The sequence below is a fragment of the Pan troglodytes genome, chromosome 11 (genome assembly GCF_028858775.2).
Source record: "Pan troglodytes isolate AG18354 chromosome 11, NHGRI_mPanTro3-v2.0_pri, whole genome shotgun sequence".
Lineage (NCBI taxonomy): Eukaryota > Metazoa > Chordata > Mammalia > Primates > Hominidae > Pan > Pan troglodytes.
In genome coordinates this window covers 81,886,715-81,902,169 of record NC_072409.2, presented here as the reverse complement: position 1 = coordinate 81,902,169, position 15,455 = coordinate 81,886,715, and the positions used below count along the sequence as shown (strand labels likewise).

Genomic DNA, 15,455 nt, shown 5'->3' with positions numbered 1-15,455 from the left:
TTTTTTTGTATTTTCAGTAAACATGGGGTTTTACCATGTTGGCCCAGGCTAGTCTCAAACTCCTGACCTTGTGATCTGCCTGCCTCGGCCTCCGAAAGTGCAGGGATTACAGGCGTGAGTCACTGCGCCTGGGTGACACTCTGCTTTTATTAAAACCTCAGCATCAGATCTGACTCAATAAGGTAAGACTTAGTGGAAATGTGAAGGGAAAGTACGCAGTAAAGAATACTGGCCAGGCGTGGTGGCTCATGCCTGTAATCCCAGCACTTTGGGAGGCCAAGGAGAGTGGATCAACTGAGGTCAGGAGTTCAAGACCAGCCTGGCCAACATGGTGAAACCCCGTCTCTACTAAAAAATACAAAATTAGCCATGTGTAGCGGTGCATGCCTGTAGTCCCAGCTACTTGAGAATCTGAGGCAGAAGAATTGCTTGAACCTGGAAGGTGGAGGTTGCTTTGAGCTGAGATCGTGCCATTGCACTCCTGCCTAGGCGACAGGAGCAAAACACAGTCTCAAAAAGAAAAAAAAAAAAAGGAATGAATACCAAAGAGAAAAAAAGTGATTGTTTTCAGAAGCAAGTATGAAAATCATGCCCAGAATACAGCACCTGCAAAGGCATGTGCAAATGAGAGACAGTCAAATCAGGGTGGCCCTAGGGGAATTCTGTGAGGCTGACCCACAAATATAGACCACTCAGAGAAATACTGCAGAGACCAATTGAAGGGGTGGGTTTCAGAGCCTCAGTTATAATTTCTCACCAGCATCACTCAGCCTTTAAGAGGTGTTCTGTGGGCTCAGAACCATGCTATGTAGCAAGCACTGATGGGGAAGGAAAAAGGAGTATCCCAAGACATAAGCAAGAGGAATACACGTCAGGGATCCCTACACAAGTTCATACCTTGTTCTTGTTGTTGAAGGCCAGAGCCCGAACCTTGCAGTTGTCAGGGTTTGTGTCTTCTTTGGGGATGTCCTTTAAGGCCTTGTGAGTGATGTGTGCATACACAGGGACCCGTGACACATTGTGTCTCGCATCACTTTTGGTCAAAACATCATCTGTCACCTCCCAGAGTCCCATAGAACCATCACGTGAGCCTGTAGGGCCAGGAGAACACAGATGTCAGATGTACCCACCCCTCTATGGGAAATCCCACAGACGCCAAAGAGGGCTTTCATAGTCTAGCTGTTTGTGCATCATCCTCATATGTGCTGAAGCTTGGCCAGATGGCCCACCCTAAACACAGAGCAGTAGGCATTTTAATAGCTACACTAAGAGAATTATTCACCTAAGGTCTAGGCATTAAAATATAACTTTTAAGTTTGACATGGTTGTTGAAATTTATTTATTTATTATTATTATTTTTTGAGACAGAGTCTCGCTTTGTCACCCAGGCTGGAGTGCAGTGGTGCGATCTCAGCTCACTGCAACCTCCATCTCCTGGGTTCAAGCGATTCCCGTGCCTCACTCTCCCGAGTAGCTGGGATTATAGGTGCCTGCTCCATGCCCGGCTATTTTTTTTGTATTTTTAGTAGAGACGGGGTTTTACCATGTTGCCCAAGCTGGTCTTGAACTCCTGAGTTCCAGCGATCAGCCTGCCTTGGCCTCCCAAAGTGCTAGGATTACAGGTGTGAGCCACCACACCTGGTCTGCTTTTTTTTTTTTTCCAGACAGAGTCTCGCTCTATCACCCAGGCTGGAGTGCAGTGGCACGATCTTGGCTCACTGCAACCTTGGCCTCCTGGGTTCTAGCGATTCTCCTGCCTCAGCCTCCCAAGTAGCTGAGATCACAGGTGCATGCTACCATGCCCTGCTAATTCTTTTTATTTTTATTTTTGAGATGGAGTCTTGCTGTGATGCCTAGGCTGGAGTGCAATGGCGCAATCTTGGCTCACTGCAACCTCCGCCTCCCAGGTTCAAGCGATTCTCCTGCCTCAGCCTCCCAAGTAGCTGGGATTACAGGCGCCTGCCACCACGCCCAGTTAATTTTTATATTTTTAGTAGAGATGGGGTTTCACCATATTGGCCAGGCTGGCCTCGAACTCCTGACCTCAAGTGATCCACCTGCCTCAGCCCTCTCAACGTTCTGGGATTACAGGCATGAGCCACCGCGCCTTACTCGAAATTCTTTAACGAGAATTTTATACATTTTGATAAAGCTAATTTTCTTTTTCTTTTTTTTCCCTTTTTTTGGAGATGAAGTCTCTCTGTGTTACCCAGGCTGGAGTGCAATGGCATGATCTCGGTTCACTGCAACCACCACCTCCCGGGTTCAAGCGATTCTCCTGCCTCAGCCTCCCGAGCAGTTGGGACTACAGGCACACGTCACCATGCCCGGCTAATTTTTGTATTTTTAGTAGAGACGGGGTTTCACCATGTTGGCCAGGCTGGTGTCGAACTCCTGACCTCGTGATCCACCCGCCTCAACCTCCCAAAGTGCTGGGATTACAGGCATAAGCCAGTGCGCCTGGCCAAAGCTTAGTAATTTTCTATGCCAAATGTTTAGGTCTCTTGGCATGCATCCACAGCTGACTTTTAGTGGGCAGTAGGGCTTGGGAATCCTCCCCTCTAGAGCAGTGGTACTTAACCTTTTTTGAGCCTTGGACCCCCTTATGTCTCTCTTTTTTTAGAGACAGGGTCTCACTTTGGGGCCCAGGGTAGACAGGGCAATAGTGGCACAATCATAGCTCACTGCAGGCTCAACTTCCTGGGCCTAAGTGATCCTCCTGCCTCAGCCTCCTGAGTAGCTAATACAACAGGTATGCACCCCCATGACTGGCTTTTTTTTTTTTTTTTTTTGAGATGGAGTCTCACACTGTCGCCCAGGCTGGAGTGCAGTGGTGCGATCTTGGCTCACTGCAAGCTCCGCCTCCTGGGTTCACGCCATTCTCCTGCTTCAGCCTCCTGAGTAGCTGGGACTACAGGGGCCCGTCACCACGCCTGGCTAATTTTTTGTATTTTTAGTAGAGACGGGGTTTCACTGTGTTAGCCAGGATGGTCTTGATCTCTTGACCTCGTGATCCACCTGCCTCGGCCTCCCAAAGTGCTGGGATTACAGGAGTGAGACACCGCACCCAGCCTTTTTTTTTTTTTTTTTTTTAATACAAGGCCTCACTCTGTTGCCCAGGCTGGAGTGGAGTGGTGCAATCTCAGCTCATCCCAACCTCCACCTCCTGAGCACAAGTGATCCTCTCACCTCAGCCTCCTGAGTAGCTGTGACTACAGGCACACCCTACCACACCTGGCTAATTTTTGCATTTTTTTTTTTTTATAGACAGGGTTTTGTCATATTGCCCAGCATTGTCTTAAACACCTGGGCTCAAGTGATCCAGCTGCCTCATCCTGTCAAAGTGCTGGGATTACAGGTATGAGCCACCAAGCCTAGCCTTATTTTTTTAATTTTTTTTTGTAGAGATGGAGTCTCGATTTGTTGCCAAGGCTAGTCTTGAACCCCTGGCCTCAAGTGATCCTCATACCTCAGCCTCTCAAAGTGCTAGGATTAAAGGCGTGAGCCACCATACCCAGACTAGGCCTCTTTTTCTAGAAAATTACACAAAACACCACATTTTACATTCAATTTCAGGGAGACCCATGGATTTCCTGAAATCCATGGGCTTTCCATGAACCCACAGGGACCACAAACCCTCCCCAACTTTTTTTTTTTTTTTTTTTTAAATGAGACAGGTTCTGGCTCTGTCACCCAAGCTGGAGTGCAATAACATGATTATGGCTCATTGTAGCCTCAACCTCCTGGGCTTCAGCAATTCTCCTGCCCCAGCCTCCCAAGTAGCTGGGTCTACAGGCATGTATCCTCATGCCCAGGTAATTTTTTATTTTCATTTTTTTGTAGAAATGGGGTCTCACTATGTTACCCAGGCTGGTCTTGGACTCCTGACCTCAAACTCCTGCTTCAGTCTCTCGAAATACTGGGACTACAAGTGTAAGCCACTGTGCCCAGCCATAATTCCTTTATTATTTATTTATTTATTTTGGTGGTGGGACAGAGTTTCACTCTTATTGCCCAGGCTAGAATGCAATGGCACGATCTTGGCTCACCGCAACCTCTGCTTACTGGGTTCAAGTGATTCTCCTACCCCAGCCTTCCGAGTAGCTGGGATTACAGGCATGTGCCACCATGCCCGGCTAATTTTGTATTTTTAGTAGAGACGGGGTTTCTCTGTGTTGTTCAGGCTGGTCTTGAACTCCTGATCTCAGGTGATCCGCCCTCCTCAGCCTCCCAAAGTGCAAGGATTACAGGCATGAGCCACTGTGCCCGGCCCACAATCCTTCTATTAAGAATGACTGTTCTAGACCGCTCTTTATTAAGAATTATTGCTCACACCTGTAATCCCAGCAACTTGGGAGGCTGAGGTAGCTGGACCGCCTGAGCTCAAGAGTCTGAGACCAGCCTGAGCAACATGGCGAAACCCCATCTCTACCAAAAATACAAAAAATTAGCCAGGCGTGGTGGGGCACGCCTGTGGTCCCAGCTACTCAGGAGGCTGAGCTGGGAGGATAGCTTGAGCCTGGGAAGTAGAAGTTGCAGTGAGCTGAAATTGTGCCACAGACTCCAACCTGGGTTACAGAGTGAGACCCCGTCGCAAAAAAAAAAAAAAAAAAGATAATAATGACGACTATTCTAGGCTGGGTACAGTGGTATATGCCTTTAATCCCAGCACTCTGGGAGGCCGGGTAACATGGCAAAACCCCGTCTCTACAAAAAATACAAAATTAGCCAGGCATGGTGGCGCAAACCTGTGGTACCAGCTACCCGGGAGGCTGAGGTGGGAGGGTCACTGGAGCCTGGAGAGGTCAAGGGTGCAGTGAGCTGGGATCACACCAACAGTCTGGGCGACAGAGTAAGACCCTGCCTCCAAAAAAAAAAGAATAATGACTGTTTTATATAAAATGAATGCTTAAAAAGATAAATCAGTTTTCTTAGCAAACAATAATAAAGCACTTAAAAACCCAGGCCGGGCACGGTGGCTCACGCCTGTAACCCCAGAACTTTGGGAGGCTGAGGCAGGCAGATAACGAGGTCAGGAGTTTGAGACCGACCTGACCAACATGGTGAAACCCTGTTTCTACTAAAAATACAAAAATTAGTAGGGCGTGTGCCTGTAATCCCAGATACTTAGGAGGCTGAGGCAGGAGAATTGCTTGAACCCAGGAGACGGAGGTTGCAGTGAGCCGAGATCACACCACTGCACTCCAGCCTGGATGACAGAGACTCCATCTCAAAACAAACAAACAAACAAACAACAACAACAAAAAACAAGAACACTTTTCTGTGAATTGAGCCCTGAATATACTGTTGGTGGCAAGCTAAAATGGTATCTTTCTAGAGGACAACTGAGCAACCTGCAGCAAGGAAATTTTATATTCCTGGCTGGGCGCAGTGGCTCACGACTGTAATCCCAACACTTTGGGAGGCTTAGGCAGGCAGGTCGCTTGAGGCCAGGATGTTGAGACCAGCCTGGGCAAAATGTCGAAACACCATCAGTACAAAAAAATACAAAAAACTAGCCAGGCATGGTGGCACATGCCTGTAGTCCCAGCTACTCAGGGACAGGGGTGGGGTGCTGAGACAGGAGGATTGTTTGAGACTGGGAGGTCAAGGCTGCAGTGAGCCATGATCACGCCACTGCACTCCATCCTGGGTGACAGGGCGAGACCTTAACTCCAAAAAAAAAAAAAAAAAAAGAGAAACAACAGCTGGGCGCAGTGGTTCATGCCTGTAATCCCGGCACTTTAGGAGGCCGAGGCAGGTGGATCACGAGGTCAGGAGTTCAAGACCAACCTGGCCAACATGTTGTAAGCCATCTCTACTAAAAAGACAAACCAGCCCGGTGTGGTGGCACGCGCCTGTAGTCCCAGCTACTCAGAAGGCTGAGGCAGGAGAATCGCTTGAACCTGGGAGGCGGAGGTTGCAGTGAGCTAAGACATGGCCACTGCACTCCAGCTGGGCGACAGAGGAGGACTCCATCTCAAAAAAAAAAAAAAAAGAAACAAAAATAAAAAGTAAGTTTATATTCCCATTCAGAAACAATCCACTATCACAATACCCATACACAAAGATGTTTATTCGGAACACTTAGTATGTTCAACAATAGGGTTATATTATATCCATAAAACGGAGTATCAAGAAATTATGTTTTAGGCCGGGCATAGTGGCTCATGCCTGTAATCCCAGCACTTCGAGAGGCTGAAGTGGGAGGATCGCTTGAGCCTAGGAGTTCGACAGCAGCCTGGGCAACAAAGCGAGACCCAGTCTCTATAAAAAATAGAAATAATTAACCGGGTGTGGTGGTGTGTGCCTGTAGTCCCAGCTACTTGAGGGGATCTCTTAATCCTGGGAGTTCGAGGTTGCAGTGAGCAATAATCACACGCTGCACTCCAGCCTACATAACAGAGTGAGACCCTGTCTCAACAACAACAGTAACAACAACAACGAAAATGTGTTTTAAAATTCTTTTTCCAGTAAAGTTATTTGCCAGTTCTCCTTTGAGACCAAGAAGGTGCCCTTCCCACACTGCTAATCTCCTGAACACGTCATAGAAAAAAACATCTAGGCCAGGCGCAGTGGCTCACGCCTGAAATTCCAGCACTTTGGGAGGCCGATGCAGGCAGATCACTTGAAGTCAGGAGTTTGAGACCAGTCTGGCCAACATGGTGAAACCCTGTCTCTACCAAAAATACAAAAATTAGCCAGGCACAGTGGCACGCACCTGTAATCCCAGCTACTTGGGAGGCCGAGGCAAGAGAAGTGTTTGAACCTGGGAGGCTGAGGTTGCAGTGAGCCAAGATGCACTCCAGCCTGGGCGACAGAGCGAGACTCTGTCTCAAAAATTAAAAAAAAAGAAAAAAACATCTAAAATGACAGACACATCAATTCAAAGTAGAATGTTAATTATGTGAAATTAGAAAAGGCCACAGAGACAAGGGCACATCTGGAGAACTAGACATGGTTTGTTAATGCTGGATTATGGGGTGCAAGCATGGAAGCTATGAGAGAGAAAGTTGGAAAGATAGGTGTGGGCCTTGTATGCTGTGCTATAAAATTTGTTTCTCATCTTACAGATACTAGAAAGTCTCTCAAAGATTTGAGCATCAGAGTGAGAAAATTAGATAACTGTGTTTCAGAAGATTACTTTGTGTACAGTGTGACCTCATTTACCCCATCAAAGTTTTATTATGAAAATTTTAAAGTGTAAAAAAATGAGGCCAGGTGCAGTGGCTCATGCCTGTAATCCCAGCATTTTAGGAGGCCGAGGCAGGTGGATCAACTGAGGTCAGGCGTTCAAGACCAGCCTGGCCAACATGGCAAAACCCCATCTCTACTAAAAAATACAAAAATTAGCCAGGCGTGGTGGTGGGCACCTGTAATCCCAGCTACTCAGGAGGCTGAGGCAGGGAGAAGTGCTTGAACCCAGGAGGCGGAGGTTGCAGTGAGCCAAGATTGCACCATTGCACTTTAGCCTGGGCAACACAGCAAGACTCCGTCTCCAAAAAAAAAAAAAGAAAGAATTTCACAAAGAATTCTATATATGCATCTTCTAAATGATCTCATATTAACCAACTAAAAAATATGGGCCAATTTTGGGAGGCCGAGGCAGGCGAATCACTGAGGTCAGGAGTTTGAGACCAGCCTGGCCAATATGGTGAAACCCCATCTCTACCAAAAATAGAAAAATTAGCCTGGCGTGGTGGTGGGCGCCTGTAATCCCAGCTACTCAGGAGGCTGAAGCAGGGGAATCGCTTGAACCTGGGAAGCGGAGGTTGTGGTGAGCCGAGGTCGTGCTACTGCACTCCAGCCTGGAAGACAGAGTGAGACTCTGTCTCAAAAAAAAAAAAAAAAAATCATACTAAGGCTGGGTGCAGTGGCTCATGCCTGTATAATCTAAGCACTTTGGGAGGCTGAGGCAGGAGGATAGCTTGAGCCCAGGAGTTCAAGGCTGCAGTGAGCCATGATGGTGCCACTGCACTCCAGCCTGGGTGATAGAGCAAGACCCTGTGTCTAAAGGAAAAGAAAAAAGGTACTAAAAAAAAGACTAGCAAGTTATATTTTAAAATGTCAACAGTCGTTATTACTAGCTGGGTGTGAAGGTGTGTGCCTATAGTCCCAGCTACCTGGGAGCCTGAGGCAGAAGGATCACTTGAGCCCAAGAGCTCAAGGATGCAGTGAGCTAGGATCATGCCACTGTACTCAAGCCTGGGTGACAAAATGAGACACTGTCTCAAAAAGAAAACGAAACAACCCACAAAAAAAAGTGGTTATCTCTGGATAGAGATATTGTGGGTGGTCCTTACTTCCTTTTTTATCTATCTATCTTATCTATCTATCCACCCTTTTTTTTTTTTTGAGATGGAGTCTCACACTGTTGCTCAGGCTAGAGTGCAGTGGCGCAATCTCAGCTCACTGCAACCTCTGCCTGCCGGGTTCAAGCAATTCTCCTGCCTCAGTCTCCTGAGCAGCTGGGACTACAAGCGCCCACGACCACACTCAGCTAATTTTTTGTACTTTTAGTAGAGACAGGGTTTCACCATGCTGGCCAGCCTGGTCTCGAACTCCTGACCTCATAATCCACCCACCTCGGCCTCCCAAAGTGCTGGGATTACAGGTGTGAGCCACCACACCCGGCCTATATTTTAAAATTTTCTTACAATGAATGTGTATCACTTTTACACTAAATAAGAAATTATTATTCTACAGGGTCACCCTCTGTCATGTAGGCTGGAGTGCAGTGGCACGATCACAGCTTGATGCAGCCTGGTTCTCCTGGGCTCAAGCAATCCTCCTGCCTCAACCTTCTGAGTATCTGGGACAACAGGTATGCAGTACCACACTCAACTAATTTAAAAAAAAATTGTAGAGATGGGGTCTCATACATTGCCCAGGCTGGTCTTGAATTCTTGGGCTCAAGTGATCCACCCACCTCAGCCTCCCAAAGTGCTGGGATTATAGGCGTGAGTCACTGAGCCCGGCTGAGCTGTTTCCTATCACATTACTATCCCTTTTCAATCTCTAGCCCCCAATCCCTGCCACATCAAAAGCTCCCTATAAAAGGGCAACTTTACCAGACACTGCCATAGTGTCGCTGATCCATGCGATGGAAAAGATCCAGTCCTTGTGTCCATCCTTGGAGAGCAGGGAGTAACAGGTACAGGGAGGAAAATAAGAGATTAGTAAAATAAGGATTGTAATAAACTCTCTAAAGAAGCATACAAGTCAGACTGAAAATATTTTTGTAGAAATTACAACTCTGATCTCTGGTGGTCTCAACCCACAGAGAATGATCAATCTTTACCTTCTATCTTGAGGAGCTCAAAGCTGGAATGAAATTGGCACTACTGTGGGTAGTGGACACATAGCTCTTGCCTTCTACCTCTGGGTCCCATCTTCTATCTGGAACTCTCTTCCTCCAGACATCTAGACATCTACATGGCTTGTACCCTCATTTCCTTTAAGTCTCCCTGCTCAAGTGTCATCCTATCAATGAAACTTTATCTTCTGATACAGCATCCTCCACCTTACTCTCAGTCCCTTTATGCTGCCTTTATTCTTCTCCATGGCACTTATCACACTCTGATGTATTACTGGTAAATATTAGTTTATATGGTTTATGTTTTGTCTATATGTCACCCTCCACTAGAATGTAGGCTTCAAGAGGACAGGGGCTTTATCTGTTCTGTTCACTGCTATGTCTCAAACAACTCCTAGCCATAGAAGACTCAATAAATGCCTGATGAATGAATGGATGATTTAGTAAACTGCTACTCTCTGACTATGGGCAGTGGGAAGTATGTGGACACTATGGATTCAAACAGCAACCCAATACTGTTGGCCCCTGAGGTGTGCTGCTTGCCCCTTTATCAAACATACACTGTGCCCTATGGGGAGTCCAGTCCCCACTCTGGGCTGATGAGAGGAGGGTCCATGTTAATCACTGAGACCCGTTTAAAAACAAGGCTCCCTCCAACTACAACTACTGGGAAAACTTACATCTCCTACACACACAGGATCCAGCGTAGGTAGTCGATAGATGGCAAGACTGTTGGGGTTGTCTCCTCCAGTGGCTAGCAGTGTTCTAGAAGGATTCAGCTCGATGGCATGGATACCACAGCCCTGCTGGGTCACACCTCCAGGCTCCCGGTCTTTCAGAATGGGGATCTTGGTGATCTGGCTTGTCTGGACATCTACGACAAATAGCTACAAGAAAAAATGGATACAGAAGCTGAACATAGTTCTGATTTAATGTGGCCAATACAGGGTATAAACATCCTTTTGTTCAACTGTTCATCAACATTTAATTAACAACTACTACATGTTAGACCCTAGGAATTATTAAAGGCATGGTCAGGACTACTAATGACATGAAACATGAAATAAGTCAATATAACAATATTAGAGATAGCAATAATATGCTACATGAACACAGATTAGGAAGCAGTAAGTTCTGCCTGGGATTCAGAGAAGGTTTCCAAGAGGCCTTCTATTAGGCCATGGACACAAAGAGGAAGACCAACACAGTTTTCTGTCAGTTTGGTCATATTTTATATACTGAATCCTCACCTAACCACATCATGCACAGAAACTTTTAAACGAAACACAATTCCCAGAACACATCATGGCTACTAATATAACTATTAATATTACTAAGTTTTCTGGAATGACCAGAGACATACGACAAGGAAGAATTATTAATATCTCATGGCTGTTCTCTATACACACACATCCCATTCAGTTCTATTCCTCCCTGCCTTTGCTCTTGCTGCTACCTCTGCCTGAAAGGCTTTCTTCCACCTCTTTACCCTCCAAGATTCAACTTAGAGAAATGCTTTATGGAAAAATCAGTCTTAGCGAAAGGACAGCCCTTAGAAGAGTCAAACTCTTCAGTGATTCAACAGTTCATTCCTTCGGACACTCACTTATTTCCCAGTACTGTTCTAAGTGTTATGAACACAGCTATGAACGAGAGAAATAATATCTGCCCTAATAGATACACCTTATAGCCTAAGAGGCTGAAATAAAATCCTGTCAGCAATTCTCATGTTGAAGCCAAACATGTCAAACCTTTACATAAATAAACCTGCTGCTTACACAGAAGATATATGAAAGGAGAAACTAGGTGAGTCTTAAGTTTAAAATATAAAAAGGGCCGAGCGCAGTGGCTCACGCCTGTAATGCCAGCACTTTAGGAGGCCAAGGCGGGCAGATCACCAGAGCTTGAGAGTTCGAGATCAGCCTGGCTAACATGGTGAAAACCCTACTAAACTTACAAAATTAGCTGGGCATGGTGGCACACGCCTGTAATCTCAGCTACTCGGGAGGCTGAGGCAGAATAATTGCTTGAACCGAGGAGGCGGAGGTTGCAGTGAGCCGGGATCGAGCCACTGCACTCCAGCCTGGGCAACAGTGTGAGACTGTGAGACTTGGTCTCAAAAAAAAAAAAAAAAAAAAAAAAAATATATATATATATATATATATGAATGAGGTGGACAAGGTGGCAAGTGCCTGTAGTCCCAACTACTTAGCTACTCAGGAGGCTGAGGCATAAGGATCACAAATTGAGTCCAGCCTGGGCAAAACAGCAAGACCCTATCTCAAACAAATACATATATGTATTTTATGTATGTGTTTTTATATATATATATATAGTTTTTTTTTCACTAGGAAAATGGTTTCATTGGAGTGTCTTTAGAGCTGTGATGTCAAGACATGAAGAACAAGTGCACACACAGACATGGCTATCACAGAACAGACTATGGGTGAATAAAAAGTTCACATCACTTCTTCCCTTTACCCAAAAACAGAAGGCTCTAGGCCACCTCCTCATAGGCCCACTCCTCAAACTCTCTCTCCTCCTTGGCTGTGGTATCCTGTACTCGGACACGTTCATGCTGCTCACAGCCTCAGTGAACTCCATCTCATCCATGCCACTTCCCATGTACTAGTGCAGGAAGGCTTTGTGCCAGAAAATGGCTGTGAACTGTACGAGATGCACCTGAACAGCTCCTAGATGGCTGTGTTGTTGCCAATGATGGTGGCAGCCATCTTTAGCCCCCAGGGTGGGATGTTACAGACAGCTGTTTTCACCTTGTGGGGGATTCAATGAACAAAGTAGCTGCTGTCCTTGTTTTGGAGATTAAGCATTTACTTATCCACCTCCTCCGTGCACGTACGGCCCCTGAACATGGCAGCTGCTAAGCAACAGCCACAGAGGGGGGTCCCACGCAGCCATCATATTCTTGGCATCAAACATCCGCTGGGTGGGCTTGGGCACCATCGGGGCTCAGTACTGCTGGTTGTCCTGGATGGTCTGGATGAGTCCACACATGAAGAAGTGCAAGCGGGGGAATAGGACCCTGTTCATGGCCATTGAGCTGGCCCTGGAAGCTCAGGCAGGTGGTGACCCCACTCACAGTGCAGACACCAGGTGGCTCAGGACACCATAGGTGGGTGTGGGCAGCTTTAGGGGTCGGAAGCAGATGTCTTAGAGAGCTTCCTTATCAATGCAAAAGGTCTCGTCTGTGTTTTCTGTGAGCTGGTGGACTGAGAGGGTGACATTGTAGGGCTCTACCACCATGTCCAACACCTTGGGTGGGGGCATTACACTGGATACATATATAAATATTTAAATTATATATAATTATATATGTACATATAATGTGTACTTTATATATTTAAATATATATAATATATGTTTATTAAAGACAGAGAGAGAGAGAGGAGTAGCTAGAAGAGTGTCAGAGACTGAGTGGGAGCAGGGGGAAGAAGGGGACAAACGACTCTCAAACTGGCAACTACCTGAGAGCCGCAGACTCCCTGCCTAACTGGCATCATTGCTGATGCATCCCACAAGCATCTGAAACTGAATATGCCCAAAACAAATAACCTTGCTCCTCAAATTGCTCACTTTCCTAACACCACCACTATCTACCCTGTCACTCAAGTGTGGATTTTATCCTAAATTACTCCTTTTCCCTCATTTCCATCATCCTAGTCCTGCCTAACCTACCTCCTAAATATTCTTACAGCTGACTCCTTCCTCTGCTTCCTCACTCATCACTTCTCCTTGGACAACCACAATTAGTCTTTGTGCCTTCCGGCAACACCGCTATCAAAATTATTCTATTATAAGCAGAGTCAACTTCCTAAAAATGGAAATCTTCCCATGCCAGTCCCCAACTAAAAAACATCCAATGACTCCCCGTCACCTAAATCTGAGATACTTAGCATGGCATTAAGACTCTCCTTGGGGCCAGACTTTGGAAGGCCGAGAAAGAAGTATTACTTCAGCCCAGGAATTTATGACCAGCTCAGGCAGCACAGTGAGACCCTGTCTCTACTTGAGCCCAGGAGGTCAAGGCTGCAGTGAGCCATGATGGTGCCACTGCACTTGCACCTGGGTGACAGAGCAAGACCCTGCCTCAACAAAACAAAACAAAACCAAGAGTCTCCTCAGTCCAGCCTCTACTATCGTCACGTCTTGCCATGGACTTCAAACTCTAGAAATAATTGCTTATAAATATCATACATGAAAAATTCTTCAATGAAATATAATTATTTTGTTTCATGCTCATGCTGTTCACAATGCCAGAAATGATTCTCCTATTCTTTTCTGTTTTTTTTTTTTTTTTTGAGACCAAGTCTTGCTCTGTTGCCCAGGCTGGAGTGCAGTGGCATGATCTCGGCTCACTGCAACCTCCGCCTCCTGGGTTCAAGCAATTCTCCTGCCTCAGCCCTCCGAGCAGCTGGGACTACAGGCGTGCACCACCACGCCCAGCTAATTTTTATATTTTTACTAAAGATGGGGTTTCACCATATTGGCCAGGCTGGTCTGGAACTCCTGACCTTGTGATCCACCTGCCTCAGCCTCCCAAAGTGCCGGCATTACAGGCGTGAGCCACTGCACCCAGCCTCTCCTACTCTTTTACCTGGCCAACATGTACTTATCTTTCATGATTCGGTTCAGATATGTCCTCTTGGACTACTCTCTAAATGTCCAGGCTGATCAAGTGCCTCTCTTGTAGGCTCCCAAGATATCCCTCTACCCAACACTTAGACCATATCGCACTGATTTAAAATATTTACTTATTTGTCTTCCTCATAAAGCTATTAACTCTCTCCCAATTCTAAGTGCAGAGAATTTATCTTATTTGATTCTATAATCTTGCCCCAGCAACTACTTAAGCATTTACAACAGTCACCTTTCAGAGGGCCTGCCCAACTACTGTAGTAGGCCCCCACATCCCTGTGAGGGTGAGGCTCTGTAGCTGTTTTATTTGCTATAAGCCTAGACCCCCTGATCACAGCACAGTCTAGAGGGAGTTTCAGGAGAATCAGTCCAAAGGCTAGATTGGACTAGGCCATTCAGATTCTTTAGGGAATATGTAACTGGCTGGTGGCACTAGACCAAACTGCCCGGGTGGCCACTTTTTACCAAAGCCAGTCCTTGGAGAAAAGAAAACTTGAGACATGAAGCATGGGCCAGGCGCAGTGGCTTATGCCTGTAATCCCAGCACTTAGGGAGGCTGAGGCGGGTGGATCACTTCAGGTCAGGAGTTCAAGACTAGCCTGGCAAACATGGTGAAACCCCATCTCTACTAAAAATACAAAAAAAAAATTAGCTGGATGTGGTGGCGGGCGCCTGTAATCCCAGCTACTCGGGAGGCTGAGACAGGAGAATTGCTTAAACTCAGGAGGTGGAGGTTGCAGTGAGCCAAGATCGTGCCATTGCACTCCAGCCTGGGTGACAGTGTGAGACTCCAACTCAAAAAAAAAAAAAAAAAAAAGACAGGAAACATGGACATCCTTGGTTCCTAGTGGCTTTTCAATTCCTGTTTCCACTTCTCTCTGAGATCCAATAATACTTTCTGTTCTTGGGGTTTGTGAACTCGTCTTTCCAATAAATGTGAGTGGGTTTCTTATCCTTTTAAACAAATGATCCCAGGCTGAGCATGGTGGTTCACGCCTGTAATCCCAGTACTTTGGGAGGCCAAGGCAGGTGGATCACCTGGGGTCAGGACTTCAAGACCAGCCTGGCCAACATGACGAAACCGTCTCTACTAAAAATACAAAAATCAGCCAGGTGTGGTGGCGTGAGTCTGTAATCCCGGCTACTCGGGAGGCTGAGGCAGGAGAATTGCTTGGACCCAGGAGGTGGAGGTTGCAATGAGCTGAGATCACACCACTGCACTCCAGCCTGGGCGACAGAGTGAGAATCCATCTCAAAAACAAAAAATAAAAAATATTGGCTGGGTGTGGTGGCTCACACCTGTAATCCCAGTACTTTGGGAGGCCGAGGCGGGCGGATCATCTGAGGTTGGGAGTTCGAGACCAGCCTGACCAACATGGAGAAAGCTTGTCTCTACTAAAAATACAAAATTAGCCGGGTGTGGTGGCACATGCCTGTAATCCTAGCTACTCGGGAGGCTGAGGCAGGTGAATCGCTTGAACCC

At 46.5% G+C, this 15,455-nt stretch overlaps 1 protein-coding gene across 2 annotated transcripts in view; it reads right to left on the bottom strand.

Annotated features, from left to right (window-relative positions):
* Positions 1-15,455, bottom strand: part of DCAF12 (DDB1 and CUL4 associated factor 12) — a 39,556-nt gene that overhangs the window by 9,078 nt on the left and 15,023 nt on the right. For both annotated transcript variants that reach the window (XM_016960749.4, XM_016960750.4), the window contains exons 3-5: positions 9,997-10,203; positions 9,072-9,132; positions 898-1,091 (exon numbers count right to left, since the gene is read on the bottom strand). In XM_016960749.4, coding sequence (XP_016816238.1) covers positions 898-1,091; positions 9,072-9,132; positions 9,997-10,203 — 462 coding nt within the window. The remainder of the gene's footprint in view (positions 1-897; positions 1,092-9,071; positions 9,133-9,996; positions 10,204-15,455) is intronic.